The 15,259-nt window shown below is 38.9% G+C and overlaps 2 protein-coding genes across 2 annotated transcripts; one reads left to right on the top strand and one right to left on the bottom strand.

The window, feature by feature from the left end:
• Window positions 1–1,946: 1,946 nt before the first annotated feature.
• LOC136427929 (uncharacterized) lies at window positions 1,947–6,271 on the bottom strand. The gene is made up of 3 exons (XM_066417163.1): window positions 5,967–6,271; window positions 5,028–5,251; window positions 1,947–2,568 (listed from the first exon to the last, which is right to left on the bottom strand). Exons 1-3 carry the CDS (start codon window positions 6,203–6,205, stop codon window positions 2,099–2,101), a joined length of 933 nt encoding a protein of 310 aa, XP_066273260.1. The 5' UTR covers window positions 6,206–6,271; the 3' UTR covers window positions 1,947–2,098.
• A 179-nt stretch (window positions 6,272–6,450) lies between these two features.
• Window positions 6,451–13,981, top strand: LOC136427918 (uncharacterized). Its single transcript, XM_066417154.1, has 6 exons — window positions 6,451–6,755; window positions 9,408–9,661; window positions 10,140–10,541; window positions 10,977–11,110; window positions 11,637–11,833; window positions 12,591–13,981. The coding sequence occupies exons 1-6, from the start codon at window positions 6,520–6,522 to the stop codon at window positions 12,592–12,594; spliced, it is 1,227 nt and encodes a 408-aa protein (XP_066273251.1). The 5' UTR covers window positions 6,451–6,519; the 3' UTR covers window positions 12,595–13,981.
• Window positions 13,982–15,259: the final 1,278 nt, after the last annotated feature.

Raw genomic sequence — 15,259 nt, 5'->3', positions numbered from 1 at the left:
GCCAAAACAACACTTTGTGAAGCAAAAAGAGAACTTGTTTGCCCATGGCAATCTCAAAACAGACCAGTATTCTGTTTTTCCCAAATGCTTGTTATCACACAATATCGATATCCTGTACGGTCAGCCGCGGTATGCCAAACAACAGTAATGACTTGAAACACCTGCTCTACACAAGTTACCATAACTGTAGTCTTTCATGCAGAAAGGTTTAGCTTCACTTCTTCCCTTTCTCCTCACGGTTTTACCTCGGAGAGAACATACACTAACCTTGACCAAAAACTGTACCTTTATAGTTCGATTGCTTTATTTTAACCCGACGTTCCTTGTTGATATTCTGTTGACTGTGGACGCAGGAAAATGTGTTTGAGTGTAAAGAGTTGTTCTGCACAGTCACGAGTGATGAAATTAAAGCTACGTTCACCACAGCTTGACAAGTATAGAAATAACCCTATTTCTCATAAATAAATCGAACAAAAAAATCGTTCTCTTAGATTTGACTTGTATTAACCACTTTCCATCATCACAAGCACATCTGCTACGCATCTGGGGCTGATAATGACAACGGTTTATCTACATGGCATTGTGTTTCTTAACAAAAGTCTTAACTTCGGTAGCTTAAGAACCCTAGGCAAATATTCAATTGACGCCTCGACCAGATCTATTAGCGATAACAAGCGCTGTCTTCTTTACAGTATCCGGGTTACAACAGTGTTTCTGACACTCCGTTAACCAGTTGAACCTTGTAGCTAAGAATCACAGAAGCGCTGAGTCGGTTTACCTATAACCTTTTACAAATGTTTGGGTGTAAATCCCAAGACAAAGTAGACTTTATGCATCGTCGATGGCTGTTCAGGGTAAATGAAGGCTTGAGTTTTCGGTGCAATATTTACTGATATAGAATAGACCAGACACGCAACAAACAGCGTTTCGATAGAACTTCGTTACTGACGATCACACAGACAAACGGCTGACATTTCGACCCTCCAGACATGAGTGGTCTGTATCTGTATCTGTATCTATATAGCCGGTATAACCTCCATTCGGCGTAACACACCAGCTTGGCAAATAAACACTTGAGTCTATGGCACGATATCTCAGAAATTGCCACCAAGCATGTTGTAATAGTTTCCAACCTTTATACATTGATGAAGGTTAGACATCCAGGTAGTAAGATACGCCAAAAATAGTTACTCAAGCACCTGGAGAAAATTTTGAAACAGTCAAGAGTTTCCAACTTGCCGACGTACCAAACCACACAAACTGGGTTGAACTGACAGCTACTGACAGTACAAAAATGCTGTGGTTTTGATGACCTTTATTCAAATGTATTTGATATCCCCATACAAAGGAACTCTATCTTTAAAAGTACTTAATTTGTCTCCAGTAGACTATGAGAGAACAGAAATATTACTTAATATACAACCCTTTCTTAATGAAACTAAAAGTATACAATAATCATATCTCTTCCATCCCATCGGTTTTCTACTTTTTCTAACATGTCGGAACAAAGCAGAAATCATTTAGCACATCAAATGAATGTTGGAAATTATTTTCGGCAGTTACTTTTCTCACATCGATTGTTACAAAGGTTTTGAAAATGTTAGAACAAAAGGCCACAAACACCCACAGGGTACTGCGGAATTGACTCTACATTGACTTTTACCTTGAGGTTTCCATTAACTACCGTGGATGTGGATATCAAGATATAACTTGTATAACATTAACATAACCTTAAAACGGCATGATGCCTATTTTGCCATACATGTGGTCAATCATATCATTTTCTAAGATATAGGTAAACACGTCGTCAAAGAACTTCATTGTAAACAGGCTAAATGAAAATGACCAGTTTCTGAATTGTACATGTGGTGGTAAATACATGAACAGGTACAGTAGACATCGAACATTTGGAGGGACGTATCTCGTTACCTTTTCTAAGTCACTGATTGATGTAGCTAGATTGATGAATATTCTTGTAATTGTTATTACACGTGACTGATGAATCTCTTCAACGATGAACAGGTGGTAAATGCATGTACAGTTTTCTCCATGGATAAGTAAATAAGTACTATACAAAAACCATTTCAATGCCAAATGCTTACAAAGAATCCGATATTTCGTTGGCCTGTTTGTACAGTGTTTCGACGCTTGAATTGACATTTGACAATTTCGCGCTTATGTTGTCTATGCAGATTTTAACAGACAACAAAGTTTGCAGGTCATTCTTCAAAACGAACTCTGTCAAGTCTGGTGTAACATTATCGACACCAGGCGTAGGGAAAAGATGAAGCTGTTCCTTTTCTATCCAGTCAATCGTTTCTCTGTGTCTGACTGTGAAGGTGTCCTCACTATTTGAGGACCTTTGCCAGGTGAATGACATAAATGTATCATAAACCCTCCCAGGCAACCACCGAGTTCTACTTGACTCCTCTCTAATGTCTGCTATGACAGATACCCACTTCTTCAGTTTATCCAAACAACTCGTGATAAGATGTTTGGTTGTCTCTTGAAGCCGGTGCAGCGTTGGAGGCATCTCTGAGAGGCCAGCCCCGCTCTCCATGCGAGCACCTTTAAACACAAGAAAGTTGTTTTAATCCAATCCATTGTTAAATAAAGTATGTGATAAGTGCATACGAATAAATTCAGTTAAGTAAATTTATCTATGTTTTTTTGGATAAAATTTCGCGGTAGGAGTGGAAAGAATTGGTGTTTTAAGTTCGCGGTTGAAGCAATTTTGTAGTACATTTAGTAATACAAACCGGGACCATTATTACGGACAATACGTCGGATACCATGATGCCACACAGCCTCGCACATGTTTATCACGTCTCGCGAAGGTAGATTAGCAAATAAAACGATCGTTTTCAACAGAAGAGGGTCAACTGTCGCTGATCTTTGGCTCCCTGGTACGGGACTAGTAGGTACAGATAAACATACTGCTGTTGCAAGAATTTGCAATGTCATGCATGGGACAAAACAGTCAGCAATTCGGTCCGCATACCTCTATTGGTGCATGTTTACCTCTCAGATTTCCTTTTGTCTCTTGTTTATATTAACATGCATATATATAACAACGGCATGGACCTTGGGGTGACTCTCCCCTAATATGTATGCAAATGAGTGGATCAGAAGTTCACTACACATTTCCCTACTTATTTCCATTAGATCTCCTTCTCATTCAATTTCAACACTTTATACATCATATTTAGTTTATGATATTGATGATGAAATAGCAGATGTGTGAAATTGTAATATCGTCTTTTTGTTTTACAAATGAGATAGCATACAATGCGTTATACTAAATGAACTTATCCAACTGATACACCTAGACTGTGCGTGACTTCTCCTGCGCTAAGAATTTCGTAAACAGACCCTCCGTGATATGTAAATATTTGCACATCCGTGATATGTATTTTGAACATCCAAGTGTACATCCGTGATATGTGTGTTCCTCGAACACACCTGCGCCGATAATGATTTAGTAAACAAACGTTCTGTGCCGTGTATTTGTGTGCATCGAGCGTAACTGCCACGAATCCCGGGCTGGGGTTTTCTAAGTGATGTTACAAATTGAGTCTTAGGCTGTAATACTGTACAACTTTTTAAAAAATCTGTTTAACCCTCATCCGACCGTATGGGGTCCGTTTGAACCCCAAGCGTGTCTTAATGTGTGCCATATCAACATTTTTCGTCGGAGAAAAAAAAAACTTCCATAAGTTCTTTTATGTACATGTATTACAACTTCTGAGAAATTTTTATCGGGATTCGCCAATTTTTGTGGGAGTTTTATAGAAAAGCAAAAAAAAGACTTTTTCAGAAGAAATGTTGCATATTAGTGGAAAATTTGACTTTAACTCATTTGTCTCATTTTTATGATTAAAAAATTATTCTAATTCAAAAATTATAATGATGAGACAATTGAGTATTGATTTTTTACACTCAAGACATGTCAGAATATCTTTAGTTGATTAATTGAAAAATATATCAGCAGAGATCATAAAAATAGCCAAAAGAAAAGATCTTTGTGATTGACAAGGTTGTGTGTGTCTAGCTGGCAGACTATGATACATAATTAGATAATGAATTCTTTACTTTTTACATGAATTCTAATATTTCTTATGCGATACCATTCCTATGCTATCAGAATGCTTTTGAAAGCGATGTTATTGTTAAGTGAAATGATAGGGCACTGAAACTTATGGAATAAGGGGATTATTGTAGATTTTTAGAGCAAAATGAGGGTTCTCCACATTTTCTGCATAAATTGTGATAATAATCATTAATTATTAACACCAGAACTTGGCAAAATACTCTCCATAGATTATTGAAACAGCATATCTACATTAATTACAAAAGGGACCACCAGAACTATATTTAGTATAAACAAAACAAAATGGGGTTTGGACCCCTACGGCCAGATACGTCGCAAAAAAGCATCGGTCGGATGAGGGTTAATCTTAACTATTCTGATAGATTTGTTTTTCTATCAAGGTCCACTGAATATTTTGTATCTTCCAATACTTACTGGTACATCTAACCTCCACAACAGCAGTCAAAATTGTCATATCGCATAGTCAATATTGTGGGCGTCAATATCATATATAATATTGTGAACCTGAAAATTTGCAACTACATTCTAGATCAGCTTCTGTCACTAAGGCCCTCTATCCACTAGATGGCTATCGCTGAGCGACCATTGAGTAAACAAAATTAGATTGTATGACCCTTAATTTTATAATTGTAATATAATGCACAATGCAAAATGTGTACGACATGTATCTCAAGAGACACAAACGTAAAAGCATAGGTCTATTAAAATTTGTCAAGCGATCATTCAAGTATTTGTTTCATCGTTTGCTCATCGGTCGCAGACTCTAAAGGAAAGGGGTTTTGCCAACGTAAAAAAGGTGAAATATGAAAGCCAAAACAGACTCTAAAGGAAAGGGGTTTTGCCAACGTAAAAAAGGTAAAATATGAAAGCCAAAACACAGTGAGAGGATAACAATGCAACAGAACGAGAAACTTACGGATTTTGCCAAGTTCTCTTTCCAAACGACGACGATGTAGGGTAGTCATCTCGCCCTCAATGTTGTGGATGTTTAGAAGTTGCTGTACGGTCGTCCCCTCACTGAAGTTTCCTTCGAGGTGCTGCAGACCTATCTCTTCTAGGAATGTTGGTCCATCCATTGAGACTTGAAGGATGACGTCTGTTAGGTGTTGACAATGCTGACCGAGCTGGTTGACTATGCACCTTCAAGAACAAGTAAACGGACGAAATTAGCAATAGTCATGTCACTAACACCTCCTCCCACTAGACGGCGATCGCGGTGTGCTCTCGATGCGACCTAAATTGGATTTGTGCAACCCTTGACTTCATAATTGGAATACCATGCAAAATGTAAAAGTATAATTAAAAAGACAACAGAACACAAAAATGAAATACGCTGAGCACTACATTTCAGTTCGTGGCGCACTGCGACCACTAAGCGACAATACATTATATTTGACATACTACCAATTGGATAGGTAGAGAACCTTTTTTTTTGTTTTGTGTGTCGTCTTTTGAATCCTGCATCTTGCATCATATTCCAATTATAAAACCAAGGGTCAGACGAATATAATTTTGATTGCTGTCGATCGCCTTCTATTGGGGTTCGTTGTCACTTTGTATCCCTGGAATGATACGTATTCTGGCGAAAATAACAACTTATGCATGCAATGCTGTTATGGGTCATGAAAAGATTGAGAGCTATACCGAAGGAATGACTTGTGTACTGTTTAAGAGACATGTAAAAAGATATTCATATATTATTTGCCCCGACCAATGCATACTGTCTAGACGACAACACAATATTCATGATGCTCACAACCATATCTTATGTATTTTGAACAGCACCCTGTTCTGAAATATAAAAACGTATATGTAACCGTATCTAATGGAGAGAAACGAATAAAAATACACATACCTTATATTCTGAAGGTCTTTCATCAGTGCAATCTTGATATCGTGGACAAAATCGCGGTGTGTTCGCGACAAGCTGTCATCAGAGTCGGCTGGTTGTGTGCTCAGAGTGGCTACGTCTTGACACAACACATTCAAAACCTCTGTCGGAACCTCTAGCCTACGCTTACATAGCGCTATTTTGTCAGAGGTTTCTTTTAAGAAATCGTTGATATCTTCCGGTACCTGACTGTTTTGCTCCATGATGCTGAGAATAGTCGAACCTTCTACAGACAGGTGTTCTTAACGGAGAGCCCTTTCTACGTTGGAAAGATACGTTCCCAGACCCGCTGTGCTTAGCTTTGACCCAGGAGTGACACGGTCCCTTGGTATGCTAATAAGGTGGGCGAACGTCATTCATTCTGCCATAGCAACCGACCAGTCAAGTGAAAAAAAGAAAACAAGAAGGTGTATTGGCAGGTTGCCACATCCTAGCTTTGAGAGCTTTTTGTACGGAACGGCCAGGCATATTCCGCTCTATGTTGTTCAACTTGTAAGGGTAACTGGTTACAGTCAAAATGCCTCCTAACGTTATATTTCAAGTGGATGTGGCAGTGAATGCAACATTGTCGATCATAAACCATGAGAGCGGTCCTTTTGTTATGTCTGATGAAATGCTCAAGGCAAATAAGGCTTTGCAGGACAACATCGAGAATATAACAAGCGGCGGCCTGCAAGGGGAGGTCCCACACGACTTCAAATGGATGCTTGGTGACTTGGAAATCGGGATATTGAAGTCGTCTATTGAAATCCAGTAAGTGCCTTTCATTTGATAACTTTGCGTCTTGTTACCAATGGCTTGACCCAAGTTTGTACGCATTGTTTATTGTCTATAGTAAGCTTAAGGTCCATTCCTTTTAACACTATATCGGTTTGGCTCAGTTTCGGGGATCGCGCTGCGACCTTGCTGCGACCTAAATTGCATCTGTGTAAACTCTACTTGTTTTTATCATTGAAATACATGCAAAGATATGACGGAAAAGACAACAAAACACACAAAGCGTAAAAATATTCATTTTTGATCCATGAAATTCGTTTGGCGGCACTCTATCAAATACTGTAAATGCATTTAAAATCGCGTGGTTTTTATTCCACGCTAAGGCAAAAATGGAGTGTTTGCGTTGGTTTTAAGTTTGCGGCAGTGCAGCTGCTATAGCCACACACTGCCACAGTATTGGACAAAATGTTTGCGGTGGTTTTAAGTTAGCGGTGATACGGTCACCGCGAAAACCGCATACATAAAACCACTGCGAACATTTCTCCATTCACAGCATTAAGGCGTGATCCACTGTTCGTGATACTTGGCGAAACCAGTTACAGGAATACGATGAAACTATATTTATTGTATCTATCTTTCTTATCATCATCATAATAATAACTAGCGGCTGATTAGCTCTTCCAGTGACCAAAACTGGTTTGGAATCACTTCCACTTTCATTATAGATGCCAATTCTGTGAGACACAAACCTGCCACTACTTAAAGCCCCTCTTCCACATTGACATCAGGACCTTTCCCCGACCACAAGCCGACCACGTCAGCTGTCTAACTAGCTTTAGGCGATGCTTATCTTTTAGCGACATGCCCCAACCAGTACATGGCTCCCCAAAACAATCCTGACCTCTAACTGCAGACTGTCGAATCACTCCTGAGTAATACCCGACCGATTGGCAATCCTCTCGCGAATCAAAATGTGCATCATGATTCGATGATTTTAAAAAGAGGTATAATTTTCGTTTTTAATCAAAATTATTCTATGTTAACGTCACCCAGAGATCACATTCGGATCACAGTTAGCTTCAAGTTCAGCATGGCTTCTAGGATTTTATCGTGATGATATGTAATTAGTTGGGTGCTGGTTGTATGAAGGTCTCTGGTGGTTGGCACCCGTTCTTTGGTTGGGAATGGGTTTGCAGACATTTTCCAAAGCCATGGAGTGAGTCATGGGGAGGTTAGGAATAAGTCAGCAGTGGTTTTGGCTTGGGTAAAAGTCAAATATGACCGCTGATTTACGTATACTCCCAACCACCAGCCAACCTATTTTATATTCCAGACCTTACGTCTACAGCCGAATATTTGGAAACTTTCAAAATATTAGGTGGACGCAGTCCACCACCACCAGCCAACCGTTCCGACCACTAGCCAACCACAGGGGACCTACTAACGTAACATGACCAATTTACGTGCAGAACCTATTTACGTCCGGTTTGGCACATGTCCACATGTCGCGGTGTATTATGCCAAAGCCTGTTCTCATGAGCAATAAAGAACGTCATAAGTATGATCCTTAGCCATCTCTCTCTATTATACAAAACAATGAAAAAGGTTTACGTCCCGCGACATAACAGAATAAACTCCTGAACTAGTAACAACAAATTGCACGGAAGCGTCACCCATAACGTGGACGGAAGCGTCACCCATAACGTATTTCATATGTAATTCGACACCGCGTACTTCATCATGTTTTTGGAACTTGCACGATAGCTAGTATCTTTTAAAAGTAGCTGACGTTAAACCTTTCTTTGATATTCTGACTTTCCATGGTGATTCGGGGTTTGAAACTCTTACCAGTTTTAGGAAGGTTTGATACAACCTAGCGACCCTCGCACCGGAGGCTAATTTTTGCACGGCAAAGTATAATTGCCATGGGGCAAAGTATAATTGCCATGCGTTTACCACGTGAACGCCACGTGCCGCGCATGTCGGGGAAATTCACAGATAAACGCTGTTTTCTTCCCTCGCGTGGCGGGACAGACATAGTGATTTTACTATCATTTGTCTGTAGACTACTTTGGACAGTTACTGTGCATTTTTTTCTGGTCCATGTTCTTCAAGCATAGCGCTAGAAGGGAAAAGATGAAGTGGACGATAATGGGTTACCCTAGCAGAATCCTTCGTCATTTACCTCAGTATAAATACATGCTCGCACGGCGTTAAATAGGCGGATAAAAACTTACAGACCATGCATTTGCTTTTTAGAAGAGCTTATATTTCTGACCATGGGTTTACAATTTGGCTCTATCTGCGCGGTTTTAAGAAAAATACGTTTTGAATAAATCGGACGTTAATTGGTTATATTACGTAGTAGCTCTCGAACCGATCCCAACCATGTATGGATATATGTGTAATCGCCGCTTTAAACAATGCAACTCATAATTGCTGCACAGATCGAATTCAAAAGACACATTTGATGCATTTTGCTAGATATGTGGAAGAGTCCATTTTGTTCTTCAAATCTCCTTTCGTCTACGATGAAATACATTCCATCTTTTACCTGATTTACGGTACAAAGTAGTTTTTGTTTGTAGTTTTCCTTATCCATGTGACTTGGGGATAGAACACAAAGACATAAACAGATTTCTCTTAAACTATGACCTTAGATTACAAAAATCAATGTTCAATCTACAGAGCAAAAGTCCACAAGTTGCTCAACCTCTGCTCCTTGGTACGTGAGGCTGTTGATGACAACACACAACCTTTGGATAAGTTTCTGGAAAACATAAACCTGAGTAAGTATGCAGATGCTCTGACATTGGCGTTTGAGGGCTTGACGATTGAAGACTTCACCGACATTAAGGACGACGACTTAGCGACAGAACTGGAGCCCCACATCACTTCAAAGATACACCGCAAGAAGGTGGTGAGGGAAATCAAGAAATGTGGTTAGTTTCTTTATTCTTTTATTCTAGGCTGGACATTATTTGGAATGAGTTAAACATTTCTTGCAAGGCATAAAGATTTTCAAGTAATAACCAGAGCTTGTGAATAGAATGTTTATTTTACCCTTAAAAGATCTTTAACTTCTTTTTAAAAGGGCAGGGAGGAAAATACCAACAGTTCAGACAGCACTAAACTAAGAATGCCACAGTTTAAGAGAAAAGAAAAATTATCGCATATGATATTCATTATTTCATCCTGTGCTCATAACTACTGCTATACCATTTTATATATTATTAGAGCGTTCTCAAGCATCACCTACCATAACTTCTACACCAGCTGGGCTATCATGTTGACACGAAGTATGAATACTAGTAGATAGAAACAATCAACTACAAATTTCCCAGTGCTACGTACATTATCACAGAAAATATGTTAACTTTAAGCTTTAATATAAAATACATACACCATTTTGTCTTACAGGGGCCAAGAAAGATGACCTTCCAGAAATAACAAATGAAATGCACGACACCATTGTTGAGATTGTGGAAATATCAGAAAAGATGACTCAAGATATCCCTCGTATCAAGGAGAAGATGCGCGATGCGATTAAATTCCAGAAAAAAGTTCAAGCTAAATGTGAGGACGATAAGAACTATCACTCATGGGCCAGGTTCGCGTTTGGAGGCCTATGCGTGGTTGGAGCATTCGCTACTCTTGGGGTAGGCATAGCCGCAGTCGGAGCAGTCGCTGCTGCAGGGGCTGCAGGGGGTGTAGCGGGCGGTGCTGTAGCGGCAGGGGCTGGTGTTGCTGTGGTAGGTACTCTTGGAACTGCCACGGCTGGAGCGGGTTACAAGGCATACTCTTCTCAAAATAAAACGTTGGGTAAGCACAAGCCCATTTCTCATTTTTTGATACACAGTACCAGCTTACTTCGCCAAGAAGGCTATATTTGGAAATATTTTTTGTACAGACACAGACCACACACAAACACACACACACACACACACACACACACACACACACACACACACACATATAAACAATCGTAAACACAAACACATAATGTAGGTGTGCACACATATAGGCACGTAGATACACACTCTTGCATACGCATATGCACACACAAGTACACACAGACGACAGCCCGCGCATGTAACCATGCACACACACATACACTTTCTCTCTCTTTCTCTTTCTCTATCTCTCACTCGCGCGCACACACACACACACACACACACACACACACACACACACACACACACACACACATACATATACACATACACATACTAACTTTAACTTTAACTTATTTTACAGAACTTTCCGACTGCCTGGAGCAGCTTGAGGGCACGGTGAAGGTCATGGATGCGGCTCAAAGTCACGTTCAGAAGCGAGAGGCAGACTGGCTTAACTTTGTCCGTGACCCCGCTAAACAGGCAGAAACAGACCAGGTCCGACTGTTTTATTCATGATGTTTTTAAAATTCCGTCACTACGTCCCGGGGAGTTTGTTTGTTTGTATTGCATGCCCGGCAAACCGCCTCAAGGCGTAACACACTGGGTTTGTACTGAAAAGAACAAGCTGCATATTCAGACAGATTTTTATATGATTGTGTAAGAAAATGTATCCATGATTATAGCACACGTTTGGTTTGTAGTCCAAATTGTAAATATCATTCGATTCCATTTCATTGCCAATGTAAGTCAATTGCTGTTCAGTTCTGCCTGTTGTCATGATTGTATTCCCATTTTGTTGTAAAAAGAACTTTCCACAGCATTGTCATGTTTCGGTCTCAAACGGTATCAATCATAAGTCTTTTGGGATAATATTTTAAGATTGACAGGTCTGCATTTGTCATAAGAAACTATATTATTCCTGAAACACTACCAGTACAGTCATTCTATCTGTATGTTATGCTACAAACAGAGTGAAAATCGATACTTATTTCTTTGTCATTTTGTACTTTGCTTTTCTAAGCATCAGCTGGGAAAGCGAGTGACCGAAAAGGTTAAGGATCAGCTCGAAAAACGAGTTGCCAAACTTCCATCTAAAACGACAGACAAGCAGAAATTCCAAAAGGACATGGAAAAGTCAGAGAAGACCTTGCAGAAGTTTGATGAGGGAATGACTTATCTCAAGGAGAGCGCTAACGTCGTGCTGAAAGTCCTACACGGGTAAGCGATGGATTCTTTGAAATTTTATCATGTTGTACTTTCTCATGTTGTACTTTCTGTGCCTCAAATTCTCACAAACAGAGTAAATGTTCTAGTCTTAAACAAGATACAGTTACCATACTATAATTCTCATTTCTACCAAGCAGAAACCTATTTTCAGTACCTGCAAAACTTGGCATATATCAGTATATACATATAACTATAAAATATATAAAACTTGGCATATATACCCACACGTTAAGAAAAAGTGGGATGCATTCGTCTTCCACTGCCTCGGAAAAAGCAGTCAAACTCAATAGGTTGGAATTTAGTGTCAGCATTTAGACTAGAAGAGTCACATGTTGTATTGTTACCCATTGTCGTTCCTGTCCGTCCTTTTATGTTACATGTACTTGCAATTAGCCCACGGACAAAAACTTGCAATAAACTTTCACATTTTTATTTTCCAAGCAAATCTAGCTACCAAACATGTCAGTATGACTGGAACTAAAAGCTTCAGCATATCTTCTGTCTCGTATTTACTGGAACATTAAATGCCTCGCATCCTACTCAACGAATGTCTGGATTTTTCTTCCTTCAGTAACACTTCCCTATCTTCTAGTAAGCTTCTACCAATTTATTATCTTTTCTCTTCTTTTTCTCTCATACAGCTGAACGTGCTGCAAACCATTCTTGCAAGGTAGTGCTGTAAATCCATATCTGTCGCCTTCTGGAACATAAAGATGACTAAGATCTACATTTTCTATGTTTGTTACAGATGAATTCCTGACAGAGACGACAACAGTCACAGGCTGTGCAGACTAAACAGTTAAGCACTCAGCACTAGACAAACCTGACTATGAAAGATTTTGTTTGTTTCTTTATCTTTATCTGGAACTATGTACTAAGGAATACAGATGTGGGAATATTTGAAATCATAGTAAAATGATCTTTGAATACGTGTTATCCTGTCTCTATATATACAGCAATCAGACTTAAGCAGACCAGTAATTAGACAAAGGAGTTAGCAGGTGGAAAGGCACAAAACGTTACCATGGTAATATAATATACATAACCCATATCTTAATGATATTTGTGACCTTTATAGCATTCAATTCATCATATGCACGGCTCTTAAACCACAGTGATGGAAAGCCACCTACATCCATTGAATTTGTCCTAATTTTCATTCATATTTTCCGGGTTTAATTTAAAATGTAAATGTTATAAATCGATTTCAACAGCGTCCCTAGTATGTTGTTGGTTATAGGCCTAAGCTACTGAGTTGTATGGCATTGATATTGCTTTGTACATTGCGACATTATGTATCCTACAGTTGATTATTGACCAGAGAATTATACTAGATTAGATTCAACAGAATAGACATGTTCATAAGACAGTAGTCTGCATATCTACATCATGGGTTATGAAACAGATTCATGTTCTTGAACATCTACTTAGCATTCTCTGTAGAAGCAGACAATGAATTTGTGCTAGCTATATGAACTGAATTTTTTTCATGACTTGCAAATAGTTTGCAGATTATAATTGATTAGAATCGGTTGACAATTTTGCTTAGTTTTGTTTCACTGGCTGTGTATGTATGGAAAACAAAAACATGGCACTAGTATTTGCTGTGGTGTTACTTAGCTTTGTGTGTATTGATCTGTATCACAAATTGTGATGCTAATTTCTGCATCTGCAGTTCCAGCCTAATATCCTAGACGGTGTTGTTGCATGTGGAATATCCTGCAGGATAATGACTTTGACAAATCCAAGTCGAAACTAAACATGTTGCTAAAAATAGCATGAATGGCATGTATGATTAGAAGAAGAAGAAATTTATTGCACAACTGTTCACGGTACAATATATGGTAACATCTATCAACAGAGAACAAAGAGTTATAGAATGAAACTTAACATCCTAATTACGAATACAATAAGGGCTAGCATAAGTCTGTGATATAGTGTAACAATCGAGTGAGGTTAATAATGAGTTTCAGTGGGGTTTTTTTCTAAGAATATAGCTGCAGTGATTAGATGACAGAACAAACGAGTAATGTAATTAAGTGAAAACAAACGGGTTTTGTAGCAGAAATATTAAGATTTATCATGGACAATGAGTTTCTCTTTTTTGAATAGAATAAAAGTCTCTTCTTTGCAGGAACATTAGTTGGTTGTCAATTTTTATTTTTTCAACAGTCAATAGTAGGGAGTTTTAGTTTAAGATATAGTTTGGTCTAGCCCTTGCGTACCTTAGGCCAGCTGATATTTGTTACTACTCAACACATCCCATGAAATGTATCTGACACAAAATTACATATAATTCCTCACTACATTAAATCAAGGAAGTTGATCAAATATAGAAAATACAAGCATTAACAATTCCCTTTATGGTATTCAATGCATTAGTCCAGCCAGTACTGTAGACATAGCAGGTTTGATTTTATCCTACAAGTAGTCTTAAATTTTACGTCTTTTTTTCAATTCAAGGTCATTGGACACCATGACGCCCATAACATGGCATCTACATGTCGAGTATTAACAAAAAGGTATCTAGAATATTCCATGTCGCTCCCTCCCCCAGAATTATCGAAATCATTTCTGCATACAAAAAAGGCATCTAGAATATACCATGTCTACTCCCGTCCCCCAGACCTATCAAAATCATTTTCTACATAAAAATACACCAGAGAAGATGACATATCAGAGCAGGATGGGCCACTATATAGCTTGACCTTACATAGCAATGGTGTTGCCTTGGCGACCCAAAGGGGTGCCTTTTACCCTGGCCTGCAGTACTTCAGATATGGCATAGGGGGAGCAAATAGTCAGTGCGGTTGATCAAATATTTGATAATGTCGAAGCGCGGCAGGGTCAGTTCACGAACAGCAACTAAATTCATATTCAGATTGGTCTCCAAGATAAACACGAGGGGTCAAATGTTTGAAAAAAAAGGAGGAAAATCACAAGAATGGATTCAAATCAAAGAAAAGAGGTGAATATTAAAAAAAAATCCAGTTGGTGCCAGTTTCCCTTCATTGACAAAAATGTTAATGAAAAAGTCTGAATAATTTTTATTTTAGATTTTATTTCTTTGAATTCGTAGCATAAAGCACTTAGATGGATGCCGTATGTGTCAACGCCGCTAGGGGTCAGGCAATACAAGGCATTTAACGCCCTGTATCCTACTTACACAAGCCTGTGCATTGCCGTGCAAGACGCACATAATACCACAAATTACGCATGATGTAAGAGATGAGAACAAATCAGAATCCAGCTTCTGACAGGTTAAAAAGAGAAGGAAGATAGTAGCAGGTGCAACATTGGCCGCTTCCTCCGAATTACACTCCCTTAAAACCTCAGTGGTAAATTTAGCGTAAGGTAAAGTAAGCACATAGACCACTTCATTGTGTACAATTTACACACCCCAGCGGTTTATTGGTC

This window comes from Branchiostoma lanceolatum, chromosome 1 (genome assembly GCF_035083965.1).
Source record: "Branchiostoma lanceolatum isolate klBraLanc5 chromosome 1, klBraLanc5.hap2, whole genome shotgun sequence".
NCBI classification, from domain to species: domain Eukaryota; kingdom Metazoa; phylum Chordata; class Leptocardii; order Amphioxiformes; family Branchiostomatidae; genus Branchiostoma; species Branchiostoma lanceolatum.
Note: the sequence above shows the minus strand (reverse complement) of the source record. Positions and strands in the feature narration are given on the sequence as shown.

Excerpts from the sequence above, each read along its gene's own strand:
- LOC136427929 (XM_066417163.1), bottom strand. The coding sequence starts at position 6,205 with ATGGAGCAAAACAGTCAGGTACCGGAAGATATCAACGATTTCTTAAAA. Across the intron at positions 5,252-5,966 it reads AAAGACCTTCAGAATATAAG|GTGCATAGTCAACCAGCTCG; the intron begins GTATGTGTATTT and ends TTGTTCTTGAAG. Across the intron at positions 2,569-5,027 it reads AAGAGAACTTGGCAAAATCC|GTGCTCGCATGGAGAGCGGG; the intron begins GTAAGTTTCTCG and ends TTGTGTTTAAAG.
- LOC136427918 (XM_066417154.1), top strand. The coding sequence starts at position 6,520 with ATGCCTCCTAACGTTATATTTCAAGTGGATGTGGCAGTGAATGCAACA. Across the intron at positions 9,662-10,139 it reads GAGGGAAATCAAGAAATGTG|GGGCCAAGAAAGATGACCTT; the intron begins GTTAGTTTCTTT and ends TTTGTCTTACAG. Across the intron at positions 10,542-10,976 it reads TTCTCAAAATAAAACGTTGG|AACTTTCCGACTGCCTGGAG; the intron begins GTAAGCACAAGC and ends CTTATTTTACAG.